At 69.0% G+C, this 25,093-nt stretch overlaps 1 protein-coding gene across 2 annotated transcripts in view; it reads left to right on the forward strand.

The window, feature by feature from the left end:
• Nucleotides 1-1,194: 1,194 nt before the first annotated feature.
• ATP11A (ATPase phospholipid transporting 11A) overlaps nt 1,195-25,093 on the forward strand; it is a gene marked incomplete at both ends in the record, with an annotated part of 45,447 nt that continues 21,548 nt past the window's right edge. For both annotated transcript variants that reach the window (XM_084235503.1, XM_084235504.1), the window contains 12 exons: nt 1,195-1,233; nt 13,534-13,656; nt 18,463-18,552; nt 18,934-19,014; nt 20,353-20,460; nt 21,713-21,841; nt 22,138-22,241; nt 22,441-22,491; nt 22,668-22,732; nt 23,165-23,246; nt 23,777-23,927; nt 24,239-24,436. In XM_084235503.1, coding sequence (XP_084091629.1) covers nt 1,195-1,233; nt 13,534-13,656; nt 18,463-18,552; nt 18,934-19,014; nt 20,353-20,460; nt 21,713-21,841; nt 22,138-22,241; nt 22,441-22,491; nt 22,668-22,732; nt 23,165-23,246; nt 23,777-23,927; nt 24,239-24,436 — 1,221 coding nt within the window. The remainder of the gene's footprint in view (nt 1,234-13,533; nt 13,657-18,462; nt 18,553-18,933; nt 19,015-20,352; nt 20,461-21,712; nt 21,842-22,137; nt 22,242-22,440; nt 22,492-22,667; nt 22,733-23,164; nt 23,247-23,776; nt 23,928-24,238; nt 24,437-25,093) is intronic.

Genomic DNA, 25,093 nt, shown 5'->3' on the forward strand with positions numbered 1-25,093 from the left:
CCGCCCGCCAGAGGCGGCTGTCCAGCCCATCGGCCGTCCAGCCCATGGGCCAGGGTCTCTCCAGAGCAGGCAGAAGTTAGTCCAGGGCGCCGGGCGGTCAACAGTGCCCGCTGGGCTCCGCGAGGGGTGGGCCTGACCCCCGTGCCCCTCGGGCGGCGCAGCGGAGGCTGTTGTTTCCTTGGGAGCACGGAGCACCTCCTGGGATCCACCAGCGGGTCTGTGGCCTCCAGGAGGGCCTGAGGGCCTCTGGGGGGCGGGTGGGGGGGTGGCGCCCCATGGGGCCAGACAGAGAGGGCCTCTTGTTGCGCCCCGGGGGCCGCAGGAGAGGCCGCTCCGAGCCCCTGCCTCGCGGGGCGCGGGGAGGCCGGCCAAGGGGCCGGGGCGGGCGGGCGCCCGCGCTCTCTCTGCCCAGGGCTGGGAGCCGAGCCTGACCCCCGCGGCCACCGAGGCCGCTTGCGCCCCTCTCGCCGCCTGGGCCAGGCCGCCCGCAGGAGACGCCCCCCGCGCCGGGCACCCGCCCTGGCCGGGTCTGCGCCAGCCTCTGGCGCTGTCGGCGGAGACGGCCGTCCCGGGCAGGCGTCCGGAGGGGCCCCCGCGCCCGTCCCGACCCCGCGCCCCGCAGGGCACCGCCCGCCCGCCCGAGGCGGGAGCAACAGGGCGTCGGCGCTCCGGGCCCTGCCCGCGGGGCCTCGCCTCCCAGCTGGGCTTGGCGGGGCGCGGGGCGCGGGGCGCGGGGCGCGGGGCGCGGGGCGCGGGGCGCGGGGCGCGGGGCGCGGGGCGCGGGGCGCATGCTCACTCCGCTCGTGACGCGCGGGCGGCGGCCGGGCCGGGCCGGGCCGGGCCGGGCGGGGCGGGGCGGGGCGGGGCGGGGCGGCGGGCGGGGCGAGGGCGAGGGCGGGAGCGCCGCGCGCGGGCAGAGCAGAGCCGAGCGGAGCCGGCGCCGAGCAGGCCGCGCTCCCCGCCCGCCGCCCCGCGCGGACTCCGGCGCCAGCGCCCGCGGCCAGCGCCCGCCCGCCGCCCACCCACCCCGGCCGCCGGCCGGGCATGAGCGCCGAGGGGCCGCGGCCGCCCCCCGCACCGCCCCGCGCGCCCGGGCCGTGACCGGGGCGGGGCGCGCGGCCGCAGCGGGCCGGGCCCATGGGCGCGCCGAGCCGGGCGCGGGGGCGCTGAGCGGCGGGCGCGGCCGGCGGAGCCATGGACTGCGGCCTCGCGCGGACGCTGCTGCACAGATGCGTGAGTGCCCCGCGGGCGGCGGGAGGGCGGGGGGGCGCGGGCGCCGGGGCCGCTGCGCGGAGCCGAGGACCGTCCCCCGGGGCCGGGCGCGCTGGGCGCCGGGGCCGCCTGCGGGGCGAGCCCCACCCCGGCTGCCGAGGGGCCCCGGGCTCGCCGGGGACCCGCCGGAGAGCAGCGAGGGCCGGCGCGCGCTCCTGGAGGGGCTGCGGGCCGCTCTCCCGCCCGTCGGGGCCGCTCGTGCCGGGAAGGCGGGGTCGCCGGGGTCCCAGCACCGCGGAGCCCGAGTGAAGTTCCGAGTCTCCCCCACGCAGCCCGCGAGCGATCAGCGGAGGCCGGGGCGCGCGCGAGTCGCCGGCCCGCGGGGGCCCCTGGCCCCGAGCGCGCGGGCTGGGCTGGGGCGCACAGGTGTGCGGGCGCACAGGTGTGCGGGGCAGGCAGCGCGGGGCAGGCTCCCGGCGGCTCCCCGCGGCCCGGGCAGGAGGCTCTTGGCAGGGGCGGCCCGGCGGGCAGAAGTGGCTCTTCCCGCCCAGGAGGCCCCCACGGGTTCCTCCCCGACACTGACCTGTGCCCCGTCGTGGCCCAGGAGGTCAGTTTGTCACCTGCACCTGAGAATTCTGGCGGGAGTGGGGGAGCGAGGCGGCGGGTCCTGGCCCTGGTCCAGTTGTGCCCCCAGCGGAGCACACACAGGTGCCACCTTTGTCCTCTGTAATAAAAGACCTGGCTGGAGCCGGAGAGCGGCTTCCTGGAAGGGCAGGGCGGGCCTCCCCCAGGGCCAGGGCCGGGCCTGTGTCTGCCGCCTTCCCGCCATGGGGGCAGGGGCGCAGGTCACTGGCCTTAGAGCTCAGTTCCCCTTGGGAGGAGAGCGGGCGCTGCCTGGGCTGACCCGACACCCCGGCTGCCCCCGCCTGCCCGCCCGCACGGCTTCCCCAGGCGCGCGCCGCTGGGGACCAGTCACCCCGTCCTCACGTTCTCCCCGGCTGTGGTCCTGGACCCTAGAATCCAGCTTTTCCTCCAGCCGGGTCCCCAGTGTTCACCACCAGCTTCCCCGGCCCGCGTGCGGCCCCCAGGCGTCATGTCTCCCCGTCGCGCCCCAGCCCCGCGTCTGCCGACCTCAGCACGTCTGCCCTCAACCTGCTCGTTCGTCTGCGGTTAAATTAACCTGACTTTCTCCAGGCGCAGCCCTGCTCTGCGCTGGCGACTTGGCCATCCTCTGACGGGGAGGCGGCCGTGGCGCCGCAGGGGAGGACGGGCCGCCCGGGCTGGGTCTTCCCGCTTCTTCCCAGCGGCCTCCAGAGGCGCGTTTCACACCCGACAGTTGATGTGCCCGGAGCGCTCCTGCCCGCGGGGCCAGGGCTGCCAGGTCTTCTCAGCCCCTGCCGAGGCTGCGGGCGGGGGGTGGCTCTGGGCAACCCCGGGAGGCAGGAGGGCCGAGGTCCACAGGGCCACCCCCTCCCCGAGTGCTGCGGGGCGCAGAGCCCTTTTCCTACGTGACACGGGGTGTATGGCCACAGAGTGCTGGAGGGGGCTTGGCACACTTTTAAAAATATTTCCAAGGAATGGATGGAGCGCTCGCATCGCCTCCCGTCCAGAGACGGGAGGGGAGCACATGCCAGTTCATTTGCCAAGAGAGCAAGTAGGGGGGACTCCCCGCAGGTTCCTGGGCTCTGTCCGGTGGGCCTGTCTGCCCATCCGCTGCATCGGGGCGGCACCGCCACCCCTGGCTGCGCCCACCTGGGGCACAGGTGCCCACTTGGGAGTGTCGCTTGCCGGGGTGCAGTCTCTGCGTCAGCAGAACTGGGGCCTGGCGAGGAAGTTTGCCCCGGCGGTGGTCCCGAGAGCGCGGGGCCCTGTGAGGCCATGCAGGCTGTGGCGGGCACCACGTGGCGGGATGGGCTGGGTGTCTGCGGCCGTAAGCCCAGCACTGGGCCCAGAGGGGACCAGGGAGGAGACGCGCAAAACAGCAAAGCAGGAGGCCCTGGGGCAGGCGCCCCCTCCAGGCCGGGGCAAGCTCTCGGGGAGCGCGTAGGCCTGGACAACCTCTGATTGGCCCTGTCTCCCCGTTTCCATTTGGAACATTGCACTTGCCTTCACGCAGCGCAGGTGCAGAGCTCGCTCCAGCCGTGCCCCCCATGTTCATGACGCCCCGAAGTGGGGCGAGCCGTGCCCCCACCCCTCTGCTCATGGCCCCGGGCGGGGGACAGCTGTGCCCTTTCCAGAGTCCTGCCCACGTCCATTGCACGGCGCCTGCTTTCTAGGACACGTCTTGAGACGTAAACTTCTTTCCTTTCTGAAGGTAGATGTTTGCTTTGAAACAAGCCGTTACGCTCGGATTTCCGTTGGAAATGGAGGCCTTCAGAGGCCGGGCTCAGTGTGCAAGGCCCCTCGGACTCTGTTCTCAGTGCCAAGTGTCCGGCCACGGAGGTCAGTGTCCAGCGTGAGGTTACCTGTCTGCTGAAAGACATCAAGCGCTGTGTTATTTTGGATTCTTTCCTGGCCGCCCTGTGATGGGCCTTCTGGAGCCGCTGCTGGGCCAGCGCTGAGCCGCTCCAGCTGCCGCCGGTCAGAGGCTGAGACGGAGGAGCGTGTGGGGTGCAGCCTGTGGGCCCTGGGGCTCCTCTGGTGGACTCTCTGCTGCCGCTGGGCGCCCCCGCTGCTCCTGGACCCTGGCGCTGACCGGAGCAGGCGGTCTCCTGCGAGGAGAACCGGTAATTCCACTGGGCGACGGGCCTGCCCTCGGGCAGCCGAGGGGACGAGGACAAGATGGCCGGGCCCAAGCCCAGACTCACGCTGCTCTCGACCAAGATGGCGCAGTTTCCTTGCGGTTGCAGTTGGTGGGGAGTGGCTTTGACTGGAATGTGGGTGACCTTGAGCCGGGGCCCCTGACCTTCGCTTGGGGGCTGGTGTCCGAGACCTCGTGCGGTGGCCAGGCCGGTGGGGGTGACTCTCCTTGCCCGAGGCGCCTGCTTTGCTCGAAGGCGAGGGCCAGGACCCTGCAGGGCGGAGCTGCGTGTGCTGGTGGCCAGAGGCCTTGGGCCGCGACCCACCATGCCTGGGCTGTGGGTGCCCAGGGCTGCAGTTCCTGGGGCGCCCCAGTCTTTGGGCCGGGCCCACCCGCTGCACCCGCATCTGGGCTGCTGGCGACTTCTCGCCAGGCCGTGCTCTGGGCCCCTGTTGTCCAGAGCAGTGTCCTCCACGGGGGTCAGTCTCTCCCTGGCCCTGCGAGGGCCAGCTCAGCCCCCACCATCCTGGCACATCCTGGCTCACCTGGAGTGAGCCCCGTGGGTGCCCATGAGCTGGTGGAGGGCCCGCCAGGCTGGCTCAACCCGCAGTACTGATGCCGGGACACTGCCTGGGGCAGCTCCGACAGCCCCCAGTGGGGAGGGACGTCCCACAGCCAGTGCCTGGACATCCAGGCAGCGCCCTCCACCTCCCTCCTGGCTGCTGCCGCCAGCTGGGGGCCCTGCTAGGTGTCCGCCAGGCCTCCAGGCCAGGCCTCTGTCCCCCAAGCCTCCCCCCGCAGCCTGCGAGCAGCTCCTGGCACGGGTGGCCCCGCGCATCCACCCTGAATGGGCCTCTTCTCTGGGCGAGGTCACTGCAAGCCGCCGCGGGGGCCCCGAGGGACACGCCGAGGTCTCCAGGGGCCTTTGAGCCAGACACATGTCACGTGATGCCTGGCTCTTGGACCCGTCCTCGGTGGGGGGGGGGGGAAGCCCCCCAGGGCGCCCGTGCTGACCGCCTGCCCCTGCCCTCTCGGTCCCTGGCTTCTCGTTTTCCCAGGGCTGGACCCGCTGTCTGCAAGGCCACTTCCTGTCGCGTCCCTGGGGACGCCTGTCCCGGCAGTGCTGGGCCGTGGCCTGCGTCAGGCCAGGAGCAGCCCCGCCACGGGCATCCAGGGAGGCCCAAGGCCCAGCTCCCCCTCCCCTGGCAGAGGCCAGTCCTTGACCCTCCTCATGGCAGGCCTTGAAGTCTTTCCCGCGGCTTGAGTGGAGTGGGAAGAGGTCAGTCCCTGTACGAGGGCAGCGCCCACCTGCTTGCCTTTGCTCTGGTCCCCCCCGCGGGGGCCCCTCCCTGCGCCCCCTCCTGCCCATGCCCTGCCCCTGTGCTGTCATCCTGGACGGGCCTCGTCTCAGGAGGTCAGGGGTCTCGCGTGGACGTGGGAGCAGGCCCTCCCTTGGGCGCCGCCGGGCTCCATGGCGTCCAGGTTCCCACTGCAGGGCCGGGCTGGGGGCGACGGCGCGGGCTCTGGCGTCCTCCAGCCGCTCCTGTCTGGTGAGGGCCCTGGCCTGCAGGCCGGGGGAGCCTGACGCGGTCAGCCCTTGGCGGGCCGGTGGGGAGGGCCGGCCGCTGGGGCTGGTGTGCACGGGGGTGTAGCTGCAGACACGTGCCTGCGCCCCGCCCCGGAGACAGGAAGAGAATTTCGAGAGGTTTGTTATTTGTGAAAAGTGTTTGCTCAAAGCCCAGTGACTGCCGGCAGCGCCGGGAGGCGGGTCCCTGGTCCCCCGGCCCGCACGAGTGGAGACCGGCGCTGGGCAGAGGCCCTCGTTGCGGCTGCCCAGGGCCCTCCGGAGGCCGTCTGGCGGGCCTGCAGCGGTGCCCTCCGCCCTCTCTCTGGCCTGCCCGCGGCGGGTGTGCCACCCCTTTGAGGAGCCTTTCCCGGGAGCCGCGGCTTCCACTCTCAGGGTGGGCGCCGTGGCTGCGCGCTGACCGCGGGGCTCAGTGGCCCCTGGGGCTTCCAGCCCCGTCACCGGCCACCGGTCGAGCGTCACACCTCACCTGGGAGCCGCCCGGCGCCCTGCCCGGCAGGCAATCCTTGGAGGTGATAGAAAAATTCACAACAGAGGGTGGCCCCGGCGTTTCTGGGGCACACGCACCCCGGGCCTCCCTGCCTCGCAGGAGCCGCCTGCTCCAGGGCCTCGCAAGGGCCAGGCAGGGGCTGGAGGCGCAGACCCCCCAGGGCTGGGCAGCCCGATCCTCGTGCTCAGCGTGGAGGGAGGGACAGGGCCTGGCTGGCCGGGGCCGGGGGAATCATTTAGGAGCCGAGCCTGCGCCCCGCACCTGCCTGGGACCCGGGCGGCCCGGGAGGGCCTGGACTCACTTCCTTGCCCCCCGGCGCTGGCGGGTCTGCGGGCATGGCTGGGGGCAGGGCAGGCTGTGCTGAAGTGCGGGTCAGGGGTCACTGGTGGCTGGGGTGGGAAGGGACAGGTGGCCCTGGCTCAGCATGGAAGACCCAGGCCCTGAGGCCGCCGGGGCCCAGCGCAAGTCCCAGGAAGGGGGGGGCTGGGTGCTGTGTGACCCCAGCTCTTTTCTGAGCCCAAGACCCCAACAGAGCGGCAGGCCCCACCCCCGCCCCCTCCCAGCCAGACCCGCTTTTCCACTTCTGCGAGCTTGGGAGCTTGTAAGAGCCTCTGGTTTAGACTGGAGACTTAAGGAGAGGCCTCCCTGGGGGCGCAGGGGTCAAGCTGTCCCCAGCACTGCGGCCTGAGTCCATCCTGGCCAGGGAGCTACCCCCAGGGCGCGGCAGCCCTCCCGCCTCCCGCTGCGCCTCTCAGCAGTGTGTGTTAGGTCCGTCTGCCTGTTCTGTTCCCCACTCTGTTTCTGGGGAGTCCTCTCACCCCCCACCTCTGGCCTGCACCCCAGATCTTGGATGCATAAATAAATATTTCTTTTAAAAAAAAAGGCCTGAAGTGGGGGCCAGGGAACCCCACCTGGAGTTGCTGGTGGTTAAAAGTCAAAACAAAGGGGAGAAGGAGCCGCTGCTTGAGGTGGGGTTTCACGTCTTCCCAGTGAGGAGGGGGACCGGGAGGGAAGAGGGGAGCAGGAGGGGATTTAGGGGCCTGCCCCCCACCCCTATGTCTGGGGTTTTGCTTTCACTCTGGAGGTGGCAGAAAGTGGGGGTCTTCAGAACCCCCCTGGGTCGTGGAGCCTGGTGGAGAGTGTGGGTGCAGGGGTGCTGGCTCTGGGGTGGAGGAGAGGGCCTCCCCAGGACTCGTTCCCAGCAGACAGGAAAGGGGATCCTGTCCCAGCCCCCCTGGGGGACCAGCCTGGCCAGGTGGGGTGCCCCCGCCCCCCAGTGTCCAGCTTCCTGCTGCAGTGCTTCCCACACCCCAAAACCTGCCCCTGTGGCTGGCGGCCCTCTGGGGTTCCTTGAGGGCGGTTCCCACGGCCTTTTGCCCAGCTGGGTCGCCCACTTTCCCAGGGAAGGGTGCAGCCCTGTCCCCACTGCGGAGGGGGGTCCCCTCTGGGCTCTTCTGGGACAGTTGTGTGGAGAGCACCGGCGCTGACCGGGATCTTGCGCCCCAACTTCTGAAGATAAGGGGCGGAACCTCCTGTGGGGGGCCTGGCTGGGGGGGGGCGGGGCCTCTGCTCCTCGCAGGCGTGAGCTGGTCAGGGGGAGGCCTGTCCACCACCGTGCCCTGGAGGGCCGAGGCCACGGGCTTCCAGGGCACAGCAGGGGCAGCGACTGCTGCTCCCATCAGGAAAAGGCCACAGGCCACCCTGTCCTCCGCCTCCAGGGCTGCCCCCCACGGCCTCTATCTCCGCTCCAGCCCTGGGGCGTTGAGAAGAGCCTTTCAGGCTGGGGCGCCCGGCACACCAGGGGGAGGGGGGTGCCACCGTCTGTCTCTAGATGCGCCCTCTTCCCGGAGCCCCCACCCCAGCCCAGCCTCTGGCTGTCCTCCTGTCCCCCAGGGAGACTCAGCGCCGGGGTCTGCCAGCCTGGCCCGTGGGCAGCTGCCCTGGCCTGCAGGCCTGGAGCGTGGCCCACCCGTCCCCACGGGAGGCGGGTGCCACCTTTCAGACCTGCGCCTTCACACTCTGCTGCCACCATTGGGGGCATGGGGGCGCTTCTAGGGAGCCACTGAGACCCCCCATAGAGAACCGCACTGTGCAGATCCCCCAGTGTGCGACCAGGCCTTGGGCAGGGGCCTGGGCCGGAGCCGCTGCAGCTGCTGTGGACAGGGCGACGTGAGGCCAGAGCAGGGACTCTGCCCCCACAGAGCCCTGTGGGCCGTACTGCCTCCTCTCAACCGGGACGGGGGCCTGCAGGATGCACCGGGCCCCCCACGCGACGCCCCTGTGTCTGGGCTAGTGCAGCGCGAGGCCCTCAGGGCCGGCCTGTCTAGGGGCAGCTGGGCCACACTTGTCCCCTTCATGGCCAGGGCCCGGGGGCCCACACCTGCCTCCCGCTGCTTGTCTGCTGATGCTGCTTCCTGCGATGCCCGTTGACCCCGCCCCTGAAGGCCAGGTGCCCGTCGCTGGCCCCTCAGGAGGTAGGCACCTGGCACTGGACCTGCCGGGCAGCCGCTCCCACCCTGCCTGCTCTTCCAGCCCCTGAGCCAGGCCCCCCCTCAACCGCCCCCTGCCAATTCAGGCCACAGCTGACTCCCAGCACCCGCTGCCTGCAGGCATCGCCCCCCCCAGCCCAGCTGGAGGCGCGGCTGTCCCGGGGGCAGGAGGGGCAGGGCGTGGGGAAGGCCCTGGGCTGTTGCCTGGGATGGATCATGGGGGCCGGCGGCGATCCCAGGCAGAATTCCCGGCAGCTTCTGGGTTCAGACCTGGGCTCCCGCCCCTCCAGGCCCTGGGCCTGCCTGCTTTCGCCAACCACAGTAATCGGCGGCCGCTCCTGCGGCCCCGGGACAGTTTAGGGAGCCGAGTCTGCTGTCCGGGGGCGGCGGCCTCCCGACTCAGCGGGCGAGTGGGCCAGTGCCCCCGGCCAGGTTCCGCCGCCCCTGCCCCCCAGACACCCTCTGTGTGGAGATGCCGGGATCGGGGGGTGTGTGTGCCCTGGGCTGCACCCCACTGCCCTGTGGGGGCTGGGGCACGGGACCCCAGATGTACACGTGCCCTGCCCAGTCTTGGCTGGTGAGTCCCGGGCATCTGGGGTCTCAGCACGAAGCGGAAGCCGCGGAGGTGGGTGCTTCTTCCCTTGCCCCGGCCCCGCCCCCTGCCTCTGAGAGCCACGAGAGGATGGTGAGGGGGGGATGGGGCCTCCCACTCCCTCTGGCCTGGGGGGGCCAGAGCCCAGTGCTGGGGGCCGGGAGGTGGGGGCCCTGCGAGAGGCGGGCAGGGGGCGGGCGGGCCCTTGGCAGAGAACGGTGTGCTCCGCTCTCCTCTGACCTGCTCCGCGGTGTTATCTCAAAACCAGCTCTGGCCACTCCTGCCCCTGGGCTGGGGGCTCTTTAAAAGCCGCGCTTGGAGAAAGAACATTTTGAGGCGCAGACGTAGGTGGGGAGCAGAGCCCCGGCTCTCAGCCGCCCCCAGTCTGAGCCGTCCTGTGGGGCATCTGGCGCCTCAGAGCGGGTGTCACGCGGGCGGAGACGCCCCCTCCCCACGCCCGGACGCAGAGGCAGAGGCGCGTGTCCCTTCCCTTCCTCGGAGCTGCCCCGAGCCTGGCCCGCCCTGCAGCCGCGGGTTCTCTGGGCTCCTCTGCGCTTGCTGCTCAGGGGTGAGAAGGGGCCTGCGGCCTTGTGGACACGGGCCGCGTGTGTGCTCGGAGACAAAATACAAAATGAGAAATAAAATCAGCTTTTTTACCAAATCAGAAGGAAACGTGTGTGAGCAGGAATGGAGGCTGAGCCTTGGTGCTTGGGCACGACGACGGTGCAGCTGCCAGCCTGCCTGCAGGGAGCCCTGCTGTCCCAGCCTCCTGGCCCCGCCACCTCCCAGGCTCGCCGCCTCCCAGCCTCCCCACCTCCCTGCCTCCCGGCCTCCCCACTTCCCCACCTCCCCGTCTTCCTGCCTCCCGCCTCCCGGCCTCCCCTCCCGGCCTCCCAGGCTTCCGGCCTCATAGCTTGGCTGCCAGGGTGGGGGTGGAGGCGCCTGGGGCACTTGGTCAGGTGCTCTGAGCTACCCAGAGGGTGCGTCAATCTGCGTCAATCTGCGAGAGGGTGCGTCAATCTGCGGCTCCTCCTCGTTGACGCCTGGCCTGGAGTGCGTCCTGAGGAAGTGTGGGGCCCCCGGGGTGGGTGCCCTGGCGGTGGGGGGGCCGCATGCCGCCCCGGAGGGCACCCTCAGCCCGGGCACACCTGACCTGTCGCCAGCCTGGCCACTGCGCTCTGGAAGGGGCCTGAAGACCCCGGGGGCGCCTGCCGGGGCATCCTTATACTCAGGCAGCAGTTCAGGGCAGGGCATCCTATGTGAAAACGGAGCCTGGCCTTTGGCAGGCAGCTCTGTGTGGAACAGCCCGGCCTCTGGGTGGCAGAAGCCCACGAGGGCCAGGTGCCGGCCACCGGGCTCCGATAAAGGGGTGCTCGGCGGGCCCCAAGCCTGCAGCCAGTCAGCCACGTGGACAGAGTCTGGGCACATGGGCCTACTCGCGGGACGGGGAGCCCCAGCCTTCCCGGGCCCCAGGCTGCGTCCTGGAGCTGGCCCCCGGGGGAGGGGCCGGGAGAGGAGGCGACCCCATGTTATAGGACAGGGAGAGGGGCAGCCCAAACCCCGCAAACCTGCCTGTTCTACATGGGTTCTGCCATCCGCCGCATCAACACAAAACATGAGACTTTAATGGGAAGGAACTTTAATAAAACTAGGAAACAATACAGGAAAGGCAAAGAGTCTAGTTTCTAAGTGAAGCACCCAAAGTGACCCGTCCCCTCGTGGGTAAAAGTCCATCCATATGGGATTGGCCCAGAGCAAGGCCCCAAAGCCTGCCCCAAGTCTAGGGCATCTTCCAGTGGGACCCACAGAAAAGGGTCAGAAACAACCGGACAAGCCCGGAAGGAAAAGGGCAAAATCAACATCAAGATAAAAGCTGCCATGGTCACCTCCCCACGGGTCTCCCCCACATCTGTGTCACCCCGTCCACGACCAAAAGACAAGCGCAGTTTCTTCACGTGTCTCTAGGCTCCACGTGCCTCCTCCAGGTCTCCTGGCTCCATCCTGCTCCTTCCTCAGTCTCTTCTGCAGCTTCTCCTCTTCCTGCTCAGCTCCACCCTCCCTTGGGTGGGGCAGGGAACCTGGAACCTCCCCCTTTCCTGGGGACCACCCTGTTGCACCCAGGGCACCTGTCCCCAGGCGCGGCCACCCCTGGACACCCATCAGATGTCCTTGCTGGACAGGTGCCATCTGGTGTCCAGGCTGCTCTGGGTGCAGAGGCCCAGGCTCGGCCTGTGGATGAGCACGGGGTTGGGGGACGGGGTCACTGTGGAGGGCCTGTAGCAGCCCCGCCCGCCCAGCACCTGCCTCCCCTGGGCTCGGCCCCACCCTGCGGCCGGGCTGGGGCTTTGGTGTGGGTCCCCAGAGTGGGTGTCCTGCTGCTGCCCGTCTTGGCCTGTTGGTGGCCTCCGCATCTATCCACATGCTTTGCTTGTTTCCAGTCAGGCTTGTGTTTGGCTGTTCGTGTTTTTATTTTTATTTTTTTTTAAGATTTATTTATTTACACACGCACTGGGTACAGTCAGAAGCGCGGGAGGGTGAGAGAATCCACCAGAGCCAGAGCGGGGAGCAGAGCAGGCAGAAGGACCGAAGGACACTGCTGAGGGGAGCAGCGGGCGGCAGGAGGGGTCTGCGCACCATGCGGGACCCTCCTCCGGTGGCCGGGGAGCAGCTGGGAATCGAACCGGCGCTGTAGAGGCCGCGGGCAGCTTCGCAACCCAGCGCTCAACCGCTGCGCCACCGGGGAGGCCCTGTTCATGTTTTTAAAGCTTCCTAAGTGGCGCTGACCGGCCCAATGAAAGCTGTTGGAGGGCGGAGCGGCGCGGCAGGAAGCGGGGAGGGGGCGGTGGGGCTGGGGGTGCAGGCCAGCGGCACCTGCTCCGGAGATCGAGGGTGTCTGGGTGCACGGGGCCACCCGCTCGCCATGGCCTTTTGCCCGGAGAATCGCGGGTCCTGCAGGGAGAGGCCCAGGGCAGGCAGGCGGGGACTGGCAGGCGGGGCAGACGCTGAGTGGCCTCGGGCTGCGCCCGCTCTGCCCAGCGGTCGTGCCAAGACCTGCAGGCGGAGGAGCCGGGCAGTGCTGCCAAGACACGCTTTTCTTAGAGAGTGTGTCCCCCGCGCCGCTGTCGCTACAACTTTTTGCAAATGGACAGAAGCCACCAGGCCCAGCGCAGGAGGGGCGCAGCCTGTGACACTTGTGGGCAGAGCCAAGGGCCCCCCGCGCCCCCTGACCGCTGGGTCTTGGTCACCTTTAAACTTTGTGACCACGCGGCAGCTGCCTGTTCCGAGAAGCGACCTCGGACATGTGGGCGACTCCTAGTCGGGGCCAGGCTGCCTCTCGCGGCCTCCCAGCCAGCCCTGGGCGCCCAGCGTGGAAACAGCGCAGAAAGGGGCTTAAAACCCTCTTGTCAGCAGGGCCTCCCCGGTGGCGCAGCGGTAGAGCGCTGGGTTGCGAAGCTGCCCCCGGCCTCTGCGGCGCCGGTTCGATCCCCGGCTGCTCCCCGGCCACCGGAGGAGGGTCCCGCATGGCGCGCAGACCTCTCCTGCCGCCCGCTGCTCCCCTCAGCAGTGTCCTTCGGTCCTTCTGCCTGCTCTGCTCCCCGCTCTGGCTCTGGTGAATTCTCTCACCCTCCCGCGCTTCTGACTGTACCCAGTGCTTGTATAAACAAAAAACAAAAACAAACAAACAAACAAATAAAAAACATGCCTCTATTAAAAAAAAAAAAACAAAAAAAAACCCTCTTGTCAGCAGAGGCCGCAGCCCCGGGTACTCAGCGTGTGGTCAGCGCCCGCGGTTGGGGGAGCGGAGGCCCCTCTCTGCATCTCCCTGCACGCGGGATGTGGACGCCGCCCGCCACCCCTGCCCACTCTCCAGCCCTGACCGCGGGGGACACCGGCCAGCTTCTGCTCTGGCACTTTTCGTGTGGCCGCCCTGGCCAGCCCGCTGGTGCCCACCCCCCGTGTGAGGGATGTTCTCTGGCCCCCAAGTCCCCTCTGGTGCCCCCCCACCCCCTGTGAGGGACGTTCTCTGGCCCTCATGGCCGGGAGGTCATCCCTCACCCCGTGGGCCTCAGCCATTGCCTGTCCCCGGCTCTGCCGGCAGGGGCGGCCCTGGGGGCTGTGCCCGGCGCCCCAAGCACCGAGACCCGACCGACACCCTGAACGGGGCCTGCTCAGGACTCGGTTTCTCCTGGTTTACTCAAGGCCTCCCCAGGGCTCTGACCCCCACTGGCCTGCTCTGTGGAGGCCTCTGGCTTTGCGTTGTCACTGACCTGCATGACGCACCGGCCTCTCCCTGACCCTGCTCAGAGCCGGGGCCCGGGGGCAGGGTCTCGGCACCCGGCGGGCTTGAGGCCGTGGCCCACTGGCACGGGGGGGGGGGGCCCTTCCTGCCCCCGGGTGCGGCCCTCATGCCCGCGTGTCTTGCAGTGCACGGGTGAGGAGAACTGGGTGGACAGCCGGACAGTCTACGTTGGACACAAGGAGCCCCCTCCCGGCACCGAGGCCTACATCCCTCAGCGGTTCCCCGACAACAGGATCGTGTCCTCCAAGGTAGGCCCCGCTGGCCGGCCGGAGCCTGGACTATGGGCTGCACCTGCCCCGCCCCAGATCCAGGCCTCCTGCCTGGGCCTCGGCCGCTGACCCCCAGGGGCCCTCTCCTGGAGTGGCTGAGAGGGACACACCAGACACGGGGTGTCAGGGGTGGGGCGGGGGGCGGGGCTGTCGTCTGGGGGAGCCCAAGGCGCACATGGGGAAGGACTGTGGGCCCCGGCGACGGGGCAGCGCCTGGCTGACTGGAACAGAGGGGACGCGCTGCTGTCCAGGTGTGTCCAGGTGTGAGCCCGGGCGTGAGGGTGGGTGCCGCGCTCCGGCCTCTGTGTGCCGCGGCCGCCGGGCTGAGGGGCGCTCGGCAAGGACACTGGACAGAGGAAAGCGCAGCCCTCCGCCCCGGGACCTTTAGCTGAGGCATCTCTCCGCGGAGCTGAAGGTGACGCAGAAGAACAGTCGCTTCCACCCAGAGCCTCCCGGAGGCAACGTTACCCCAGGCCAACCCGCCGGACGGGCGTCGTGGCTGCCGGGGCTCGCGGCAGTGGCTGGGCGCCCGCCCCGGACACGGGTCCTCGCAGGCCTTCGTGGCGGCCGCGCCGCCGGCCTGGAGCCGCCCGGGGGAGGAGCCCCGCTGCCTTCTCTCTCGGGGAATGAAACGAGCTACTTGTTGGTACCGTTTGACTTACGCGCATCCGCTTCTCGCAACAGTGTACATGTTTGCAGAATGTGTGATTCCTGCCCTCCGTAAAATGCCCGACCCCTGAGCTCCCGGCGCTGCTCTTCCCGCCCCGTGCCCCCCCCGCGGCCCCCCCCAATGTCTCGGTTTCTAGTTTGCCTGTGAGTTTTGTCTTTTCCCCGACCCCTTGTTCAGCTTCCCTGCGCTCCTCCCGCCGGCGAGGCCGTCCGCGCTTCTCTCTCTGGCTCGTTCCCCGGAGCGTCCTCGCGCCGGCTCGTCCCTGCTGCTGCGGGCGGCGCGTCTCTGTGGAGGGCCGAGGAGGGCTCCGGGGGCGCGCGGGCTTCCTCCCCAACGAGCGTTGTGTGTCTTGGGGAGACTCCGGGAGTGGAGCCGCGGGGTCGGGGTAGCTCCATTTCCAGTGGCCCGAGGGGCGTCCCCGCGGCCCTCCGAGGAGGCCGGGCCGGTCTGCGCCCCCGGCGGCGTCGGGCTCCCTCCTCCACGGCCTCGCCGAGTCGCCCTGGTGTTTCCGGGCCGCGCCGTTCTCCCGGCCGTGGGGGTGGGGTGGGGTGGGGTCTCGCGTGGTTTTGATTTGCACGTCCCTGGTTATCCGCGACGAGCGTGTTTCGTACACCCGTGGGCCGTTTGCGTTTCCTCTTTGCACGAGCGTCTCTGCGGCTCTCCCGCCCGTGTCTTGACTGGGTCGTTTGCTTTGTTTTTGTTGCGTCGGGTGAGATCCTCGCGGATGCCTGATCGCGCCCTTCTCGGTTATAAGGAGAGCAGATGTCCTCTCCCCGTCAGCAGGCCGGCTCTGCGCCTTGGTTGTCGTCTCTCTTGCTGGAAGGAAGCTGTTCATCTTCTTCTTCATTTTCTTTGCCCCTGGAGCTGAGTCCTCAAAGGCGTCTCTGCAGCGTGTGTCCTGGGTGTTGTGTCTGTTCTCTGCTCTGTGCATCGTGGCTCCAGGTCTCGCAGTCAAGTCTTTTATCCATTTTGAGTTGATCAATCACCTTTGCAACGTCCCCCTGCACAGCCTGGACCCTAGAAGGCCCGGCCCCCTGCCAACCCCGGCCACATTGTGCCGCAGCTGCACTTGTCCTGACACCCACAGCACGAGGGGGCAGCGTGGGCTGCTCTCCCGACCCCTGAGTCAGCTGCTGGACACCTCAGAGCCAGCCACTGGTTCGCGCTCTCCACTTCCAATACCCCGCGGCCCGTGGCTGGTGTTGAGGTGGCCCCGTGGAGCTCCACCAGCACCCGCCATTCTCCTGTTTGCCGGGCCTCCTTGCTGCCTGGACACGGCCCCTCACGCCCCCCACATTCACCCCGGAGCTGGCTGTGTGCCTGCATCTCTGACTGAGAGGCCGTGCTGGGGCCGGAATCCGGGACGCAGCTCCCGCGGCCTTTCCCGGGCTGTCGGGTAGAACCAGCAGGAGGGAGTCCCCCTGCTCCGAGGCACCTGCCGGCTGGCCTGGAGGAGACAGCCTCCTGCCGGGGCCCCTCCGAGGACCCGTCTTCCAGTCCAGCCATCACTGGGTTTTGACTTGGATGAATCGATGTGGAATCTAGAACTTTCCACAGTCATTGCACAAACAGCTCCAGATGTATGAGAAACACAGGTCGACTTCTAAAGCCTGTATTTGCAAACAGGTCTGGAGAACATGCCTATGAGCAAACCTGTTTTCTTGGGAAGGAAACTTTTATTTCTACCCTGGAAGCTCTTGAGCTGCCTCGCGCTCAGCACCTCTGCTCCAAAACAGAGGACTGGCTGCGTCTCGATGGGCAGGGCCAGCACTATCTGCACCGGCATCCCCGGGGACCGACTCTTATCTCTTGGGGACACACTGGCAGGGGATGTTTGAACAGGAAGCCAGAAATGCCTCCCAGCAGTGTCGTCTCCTGTCCCCCCACAACAGACCTGGTCCGGGGGTCGAGCCTCGAGCCCACGACTGCCCCTGAGGCACCCAGCCTCCATGAGGACAGGGGTGGCCGGCGCTGGCCTTGCTGCATCCCTCACAAAGCTGGTTGACCTGTACCCTCCTGGGTGGGGCAGCTGCCCCTCTGTCAGCAGCAGGCACTGTCTAAACCTTGCCATGTCAGCCCTCACCACCCTGTGGGGCCACTGCCAGCTTGTTCTTGAAGGAACTAAGGCCCAGAATGAAGCAGATGAGACCACTCTGAACCTCGTGCCTGACCCTGGCCCTGTACCCTGTGGGGTGCCAAAACAGCCTCTCCACAGTACCAGCACGGCCTCCACAGTGCCAGCACAACCTCTATACAGTGCCAGCACGGCCTTCACAGTGCCAGCACAACCTCTATACCATGCCAGCACGGCCTCCACAGCGCCAGCACAACCTCTATACAGTGCCAGCATGGCTTCTGCATGGTTCCAGCTCAGCCTCTCCACGGTGCCAGCGTAGCCTCCCCACAGTGCCAGCACAACCTCTGTATGGTTCCAGCACAGCCTCCTCATGGTGCCAGCATGGCCTCTCCACAGTGCCAGCACAGCCTCTCCGAAGCCTGCCATGGTGTTCCCTGGGTCTGTAGCATCAGTGCTTGGCGGACACTGGCTGGGGGCCATGGGGGGGGGCACTGGGTCCAGCGCAGGAGCATCGTGGTAGACGTCCCGGCCGCTGCCTGTTGACAGCATGAGGAGCAGGATGCCAGAGTGCCTCTGAGTGCCCGTCAGCACGTCCCTGGCAGTGGGCTCAGCTGCCGGCACACGCCACATGGCCAGCAGTCATGGAAGCCGAGACAAGACCAGAGCAGACAGGGCAGGGCGGACACTGGGCCCTGTGGTGAGGACCAGGGCCCGGAGTGAGGTTAATGGATCCTTTTCACAAGGGTTGCTGATTTCACGTGAGTTGGTTATCAAGAAATAACGACCTGCTGGTGATGCAGACAAGCAGAGGCTGGTTGGCCCGAGCGGGACTGGAGCTCTGTGCCGCCCTGGGGCTCGGCTGCGGCTCTGGGACGTGAGGCCCCATGTGCACCAGGGACACGCCAGTGCGGAGACACAGGGACACGGGCAGGGACGCAGCGGTGGCCATGGTGGGCCTGCAGTGGACGGGGCGTTCCCGGGACCGTTCCTTGGCAGCATGACCGGGTGCCCTCTGCCCGGGGCCTCGCTGTTCTTGCCATATGCCCGAAAACTGGTGGGCGCGTGGTCAGCAGCTGGGGCTTCATCCGCCTGGGATCCCACCCTTCGCCCGTGTGGACAGGCCCTGAGGCCATCTGCGTGACTCGAGAGCCTGAAACCGTGTGGGTTTGGCTGCAACACCCAAGGCATTGGCCGCGGCGGCGAGGTCGACCTGGCGAGCGTCCCTGGAACACGAGTGCAAGGTCGTCGCTGAGGCTCCTGTTCGTGGCCGCGGGCCAGCGGGGGCCGCGGGCCGGCGGGCTCAGCTCGGCAGGAGCCAAGCCAAGGAGGAGTCGAGACACGCCCGTGACCGCGGACTGGAGGCCCCTGCGGGCCCGCGTGGTGGCCGGCGTGGGCTCCGGCACATCCTCAGGAACGCCCGCCGGGCAGCGTGGCCTGCGCACCCTCTTTCCATGGCGAGGCCTGGCAGCTCCGCTCCCGCGTCCGTGAACGGCTCAAGCAGGCCACGTGGACCTGAGGCGTCTCCAGGCCGTGTTTGCTGCCCCGTCTCCTGGACGCTGTTGCCTGCATGGGCGCTAGGGAGGCTCCTCCTTCGGGCACACTGAAAAGTCGAGCCAGAGGGGGGCTCGGAACCAGTGACGTGCCCACCCCTTCGGACACGGGGGAAGGCTTGTGTGCGTGTGCATGTGCGTGCACATCTGAGTGTGACTACACACGCGGGCCTGTGTGCGTGTGCGGGCCCGCGTGTGCTGGCAGCCCGTCCCTGGCGTCAAAGCCGCTCCCATTGCATGGTCCAAGTCGTGACGCTGTCCTAGCCCCGGGACCCGTCACCAGGACGAGCCCGAGCGGGAATCCGTCCGGTGGAGCCGGGAGGGACCCCAGGCGGGCGCAGGTTGCCGGGAGGGACCCCGCCTGCACAGCGGAAGCAGAGGCACCAGCTCGGGGCCACGATCCACGCGAGCGTCCTGCGGGCCGCGGGCGGGGCGGGCAGCGCCGTGGCCGGGCACGTGACGCGGGCCTTCGTTCCTCCTTTGTCCAGTACACGTTTTGGAACTTCATACCCAAGAACCTGTTCGAGCAGTTCCGGAGAATAGCCAACTTCTACTTCCTCATCATATTCCTGGTCCAGGTGCGGCGCCTCCCTCCCCCGGTCAGTGTGCGCTCGAGGCCCCTTGCGGCGCTGGCCAGAGCGGCGGAACTCGCCCTGCCATTTCCCTTCCCCGAGGGTGAACGTTTCTGGTGCCAGAATGGGGCTGACCACCCGCCCTGCCCACCCTCGGCCCCCGCCCTGCCCCTGCCCTCCCCCCCGCCCCGGGGGGACACCACGGCAAGGATGGAGAGAGTGGAACAAAGGGGCCGGAGGGCAGTGGGGGCAGTGGAGGGCCATCGCGCGTCCGCGTCAGATTGTCCGAATGAAGTGACTCAGGAGGCAGCAGGGCAGGAGTCCTGGGCCCGGCGCGGCCAGGCTGCCCTCGGGTGGGCGGCCTCCGGACACGCGCTCTGATTACAGCTGATCATCGACACGCCCACCAGCCCGGTGACCAGCGGCCTCCCCCTGTTCTTCGTCATCACCGTCACCGCCATCAAGCAGGTAGGGCTGGGGGCGGAGCTGGGGGCTCCAGCGGCCGCCTTCTGCTGTTCCGCGCGGGAGCTCTGGCCCCTTCTGGGCGGTGCCGCCGCGAGCCTGGAGCAGGCGCCCGGAGCTGGAGGGGCGGGCGGGGGTGAGCTAAACGCTCTGGCCCCACCGTCCCCTGCACGCGTGCTGGCGGGCGAGGTCCTCTGGGAGCGTGGGCACCCGCCACGGGACCTGGCTCGGTCCTGGTGAGAGAGGCCAGTGACCAGCAGCACCGAGAAGGCTGCCCCATCCACTCCCGGTTAATCTAGTCCTGGAAATCCCTGTCACCTCGCCCCATTGCCCCTGCCCCAGGCAGCTCCCCGGAAGCACCAGGCCGGTTCCCGGTGTCCAGGTCTTCTCCTCCTGTGGCCGCAGCCTGCCTTGCTGTCCTCCTGACGGCCAGTTGCACTCCCTGGTGCACTACCCATGACTTCTTGCCAGCCACCCGCTCTGGGGACCCCCCCCGGGAACTGCCAGCCTGTCCCTGGCGGACCCCAGGGTGTGTGGGGTCCCGGTCACCCACATCCTTGCTGGCCCTCCGGGCTTGGCCCCATTTCCCTGGCCTGAGGACGCTGAGGCCTTTGCAGCGGCCGTCGGCCTCTTGGCACGACCTTCCAGAGAGCAGCCTTCATGTCCTTGGACTCCGCATCTCCCAGGACGAGCTGTCAGAGACGGCCCGTTTCTGCTTTTGACGTGAACCATTTGCGTGACCGTGTCTGTGGTCAGCGCGTCCTGCGCCAGGACGCTGGGGCCAGTCTCCCCTGGCGTCCTCTCCAGACGGGACGTGAGCGCTCAGGCCCGCGTCTTCCGCCTCGTGGCTGAGCTGGCCCGGGTGCCGGGGAGCCGGGGAGACTGGGGCGGCCGTGAGCGCTGATGCACGTGGAGCTGCTCAGGTTCGCTCGCTCGGCTCCTGGGGGCACAGAGCTCGGCTCTCGCTAAGACGCTGGAGCAAGCAGGCGAGGCTGGGCTCCGCGGGAGGCAGCCCCGGGGCCTGGAGGGCGTGGCCGCCAGCCCTGCCTGGGAATCCTCTGTGGTCTGAGCACAGGGGCACCTGAGGGCCCCCCCCCCCCCCCCGCCCGTCCCCCTGGGGGACTCACCTGGGGCCTTCCAGGCGGCAGTGGGCGTGGCCGGGAGCAGCGTGGCCACCAGGGCAGGCTGGGGGAGGTCCACACCGGCTCCCTGGGCCCCGGAGGCCATGGGAGTCAAGTGTGTGGGACGCAGGAACGCGGCTGGGAAGGGCGGGGCTGTGGGCGGGCAGGGCGTGGGCGGTGCAGGGCCAGAAGCTCCCTCACTGAGGCCGCCCTCTGCCCCCAGGGCTACGAGGACTGGCTGCGCCACAAGGCGGATGATGCCATGAACCAGTGCCCAGCGCACTGCGTCCAGCATGGCAAGCTAGTGCGCAAGCACAGCCGCAAGCTGCGGGTGAGTCCGGCGGGGGTGGGGGGCTGTGGGTCCCCTGGCTGTCCCTCCTGACACTCCCACCCACGCGGCCCGCCCCAGGCTCCCGAGCCCGGCCTTGTCTGGCTGTGCTGGACACGTCCCTCTAGTGTCCACCCCTGTGATTTTGTCAGTCAGGAGAGTCCTGTGTGGACGCAGCCTGCAGCCCCTGCGTCTGTCCTGCCCGGTGGGGGGTGCTGGCCACCCACCCTTCCCATGCCCTGGATGCTTTCCCAGATTCCTGCTCTTAGGGGTGGTGCCTCTGGCCTGAACACCCAGAACCCACCTGCTGGCCACATGGTGACCCCCGAGGGCCCATCTACAGCGGCGGCCCCAGGGTCACAGGCCCCAGCATGAGCCTCGGAACAAGCTGGTCCTGCCTGTGAGCTCCCTACTGGGACTTCATGAGCCCCACAGGCCTCTTTGGAGACAGGGTCGCCTGTGTTGAGGCGCTCGAGCTGGGGCAGGCCCTTCTCCCCACCGGGGGCCGGCCAGCTGGCTAGGGCACCCCGCAGAGCAGAGCAGCCCTTCTGGTCAGGCTGCTTCCTATGCGTGCCAGCCGGGCGCGGGCAGGGGCTCCTGGATGAAAGACTGCCGGGTGCTGTGGGGTGCTATGGGGCGCTGTGGGGCGCAGCCCAGCAGCCTTCGCACCCTGTAGCGGCAGGAAGGCACAGAGCTGGTTCTGTGATCCTGCGGACGGGTGGAGCAGAGTCCCGGAGCCCTCGATGGCTTTCTCGGGCTTTTATTGAGCTTGTACATGTAGAGCAGCAACCAGGCGCACGGCAGGCGGGGGTGCCGGGGGCAGGAGGCTGGCAGGCCCCCAAGCCCCCGGCAGGTCTTCACTCTGGGCTTCCCTGGCCTTTCTCCCCTTCTCTCTCTCTCTCTCTCTCCTGCCTCTTCTCCTGCCTCTGCTTCTCTTGGGGGATATCTCCATACTGAGCCATGGCCGGCAGAAGTAAACAGCGCAACTTAGCGTAACGGCGGCAGGTGCCCCATGAGGCAGGGCCATCCTAATGTCGGGAGGGCAGGAAAACCTGAAAACCGTGTCCCTCCATGCCCCCTCCCGCTCTGACCGTGCCTGTCGGCACCTCCTCTCTGACTCCGTCCTGAGGCCTCGCCCGTGTCCCCAGGCAGGACACGGGGCCTGCCCAGAGCGGACAGCCCCTGGCCTGCGGCAGTGGGCCATGCAGCAGGCCCGGCCCAGGACGCCCTCAGAGATACCACCGCCCGCCTGCAGGTCGGGGACATCGTCATGGTCAAGGAGGACGAGACCTTCCCCTGTGACCTCATCTTCCTGTCCAGCAACCGCGGGGACGGCACCTGCCACGTGACCACCGCCAGCCTGGACGGAGAGTCCAGCCACAAGGTCAGCACCGCCCCGGTGGGTGGGTGGGACTGGCACGGCCACCTCCAGCCATGTGCTGTGGGGGGCGCCCGAGCACCGGGGTGGAGGGGGGCCTCGCAAGGGCTCCTGGCGTGCTTGTAACTTCCCACGCCCTGTGCCGCCGGCTGAGGCCACGAAGCTGTGGGCATCGTCGGGAAAGCGCTGTCACTCTGAAGCCGACTCCACGTGTGGGGGCCGGGGCGGGGGCGGGGCTGGCAGGGTGGGGCGGGGCTCCTGTGGGCCACTGGGCGCCCGGTCCCACTCACGCTCTCCCCCAGACCCACTACGCGGTGCAGGACACCAAGGCCTTCCACACCGAGGAGGACATGGACGGGCTGCACGCCACCATCGAGTGTGAGCAGCCGCAGCCCGACCTGTACAAGTGCGTGCTGCGGGGGTTGGGGGGACTGTCATGGGAGCGCAGGGGCCGGGGGCGCCTGCAGGGAGCTCGGCCCCCCTCCCACGGGTGCAGGCAAGGCCCTGCACTGGCCCCCTGAGGTCGCGGCCCCCCAGGGCGAGTGGAGAGAGCCCCACGTGCCCGGCGCAGACAATCCGGCCGCCATGACGCCTCTTCCATGCAGGTTTGTGGGCCGCATCAACATCTACAGCTCGCAGAGTGACCCCGTGGTGAGGTGAGGACCGGGAGGGCACCCCGATGACCCGTGGCCCGAGGGGCTGGAGCTGCCTGCAGGATGCCGCCGTGCCCGGGCTCCCCCCGGGGGCCTGCCCGCCCTGCCCCCATGGGAAGGCCCTGGGCAGGGTCCGTCTGCGCCCTCCCTGGCGCTCCAGCCCCTCCTGCCCTCCCCAGGCCGCTGGGGTCCGAGAACTTGCTTCTCCGGGGAGCCACGCTGAAGAACACCGAGAAGATCTTTGGTGAGTGGGGCTGTGATGGCGCCTCCCGGGGCTGTGGGCGCTGCCCGCCGCTGGCGTCGCACCTTCCTGCCGGTCAGGATGTGGGGGCTGGCGCAGGGGCGGGTCCCGGGGATGCTAGGGGGCGGCATGCAGTGGCCTGGGGGAGCAGGTGTGTCGGGGAACCCACGAGGCTCTGCAGGAGGCCTGGACTTGCTGCCTCCTGCTGTTCGCGTCTCTGGTCTGTTATTTTTCACGTTTCGAGGAGACGCCGGTGTGTCCTGTTGCTGCAAACCCCACGTAGTAAAACTCACACTGGAAACAGACAGTGCAGGCTGGTCCCACGCAGGAGAAGGGTCCGTGTGCTGTCCACAGCACCAGCTGTGCGACCCCCGGAAACAGGCCCTGTGGGCCCCCGCGGTCCGGCCAGCTGCCCCAACGCCCCTCTGCCCCCAGGCGTGGCCATCTACACGGGCATGGAGACCAAGATGGCGCTCAACTACCAGTCCAAGTCCCAGAAGCGCTCGGCCGTGGAGAAGTAAGCTCCCTGGCGCCGTCCTGCACTTCCCTGCGGGCTGGGCGCTGCTGGTGGGCCAGCGCGGACCATGGGCATGTGGCCACACAGGCCACTGCCCAGCCCCGTGCCGGGTCAGGACCTTCCCTATGGGGTGGTCGAAACCATGGCTTTCCTGGGACGTCTACTGAGGAGGCTGTGCCAGGCGGGGAAGCGCCCTCTGGGGCGTCGGGCTGGGTGTGGGAGCCGCGGACGGAGCGGCCACCTATGCCGCCGCGGATGTGTGCTGGACCCCATGGGGCCGTGCCACCCAGGCGGCTCTCAGGGTGCGGGCCTCCTCAGCGCGTCCTCATGGAGGTGACCCAGTCTCTGTCCATCTCTGTGGCGTCCGATTTGCTGGTGGAAATTGTTGAGGGGACAAGCTTTGTCCCCAGGTGTGCCCTGACCAGTGGCTCCAGAAACAGACCTGGAGACGGCGGTGGCCGATGCTGGGGGCCGCGAGGCCGCGCCGCCCCACGCATCTGCAGGCAGCCTGCGAGCCCTCCCGCCCGCAGGTCCATGAACGCGTTCCTGGTGGTCTACCTGTGCATCCTCGTCAGCAAGGCGCTCATCAACACCGCGCTCAAGTACGCGTGGCAGAGCGAGCCGGCCCGCGGCGAGCCCTGGTACAACGAGAGGACCCCGGCGGAGCAGCAGCGGAACCAGGTGCGGGGCAGGGGCGTGGGGGGGCCGGAGCCAGGGGCGGGGGAGGGGCGGGGGGCTGGCCGACCCGGGTGGGCGCCCGCACGCTGCAGGCGGGGACAGGGTCTCTGGGGTCTTTCCGCCTCGGGGCTCAGCCAGTGTTCACCCCAAGCCACCTCTGCTGGAGCGTCTGGGCCGGGGCAGAGCAAATGCAGAGGCGTCCTGGCCAGCCCGTGGCCACACTGACCCGTGGTGGGCAGGCCCGCAGCCCCATCTTGGGTGGGGGTCGGGACGCGAGTGCGTGAACAGCCCGCGTGGGCGTCTGTGCGGCCCAGTTCCTCCAGGCGTTCACCGACTTCCTGGCCTTCATGGTTCTCTTCAACTACATCATCCCCGTGTCCATGTACGTGACCGTGGAGATGCAGAAGTTCCTGGGCTCCTACTTCATCGCCTGGGACGAGGACATGTTTGACGAGGACATGGGGGAGGGGCCTCTGGTGAACACCTCGGACCTGAACGAGGAGCTGGGCCAGGTCAGTGCCCCCGGCCTCCCGGCGCCCACGAAGCAGGACGGGGTGTCGGTCAGCGCGGACACCGGGCTGTCTAGGAAATACGAGGCCCTGTGAGGAGTGTTTGCGCAGCGTTTAGACCGGTGCCAGCCCGCGGCGCCCCAAGCAGCGGTGGCCCCCGCTCCCTGTGCGTGTGACCTCAGGTGCCCGGTGCGGGCACCCCAGCCAGCAGCTGCTGCAGGCTGGGTCACCTCTGCGCCCGTGGCCACCATGGCCACCGGCTGTCCGCACAGCCTGGGCACTTCCGGAGGAAGGTTTCGGTCCCAGGAAGACTGGCCGTGCCCTGGGGTCCTGCGCTGCCTGGAGGCTGACCCTCCCGCCGTGGCCGCCTCGACTCAGAGAACGCCCGGCGTCGTCACTCCTGAGAGTGCCGGGTCCGCCCGGGCAAGCTCGAGCTGGGGCCTCCTCGAGCTCCTCTCCTTGGGCTGGGGGGGACCTGCCGCGGCGTCTGGGCCGCCGGGCGTCTCAGGACAAGCGGAAGCTCCCCCGGGCCCAGGAGCGCGGGAGGGTCCTGACGACGCTCGGTAGAACCCGGCGCAGCGGCTGAGGAAAAACTCGCGTCGAGGACTGTGGGTGCTGCTGGCGCCATCGGGCGTGGGCTGCGGCAGGCAGAGGCCCCCA

This window comes from Talpa europaea, assembly GCF_964194135.1.
Source record: "Talpa europaea genome assembly, chromosome: 6".
NCBI lineage: Eukaryota > Metazoa > Chordata > Mammalia > Eulipotyphla > Talpidae > Talpa > Talpa europaea.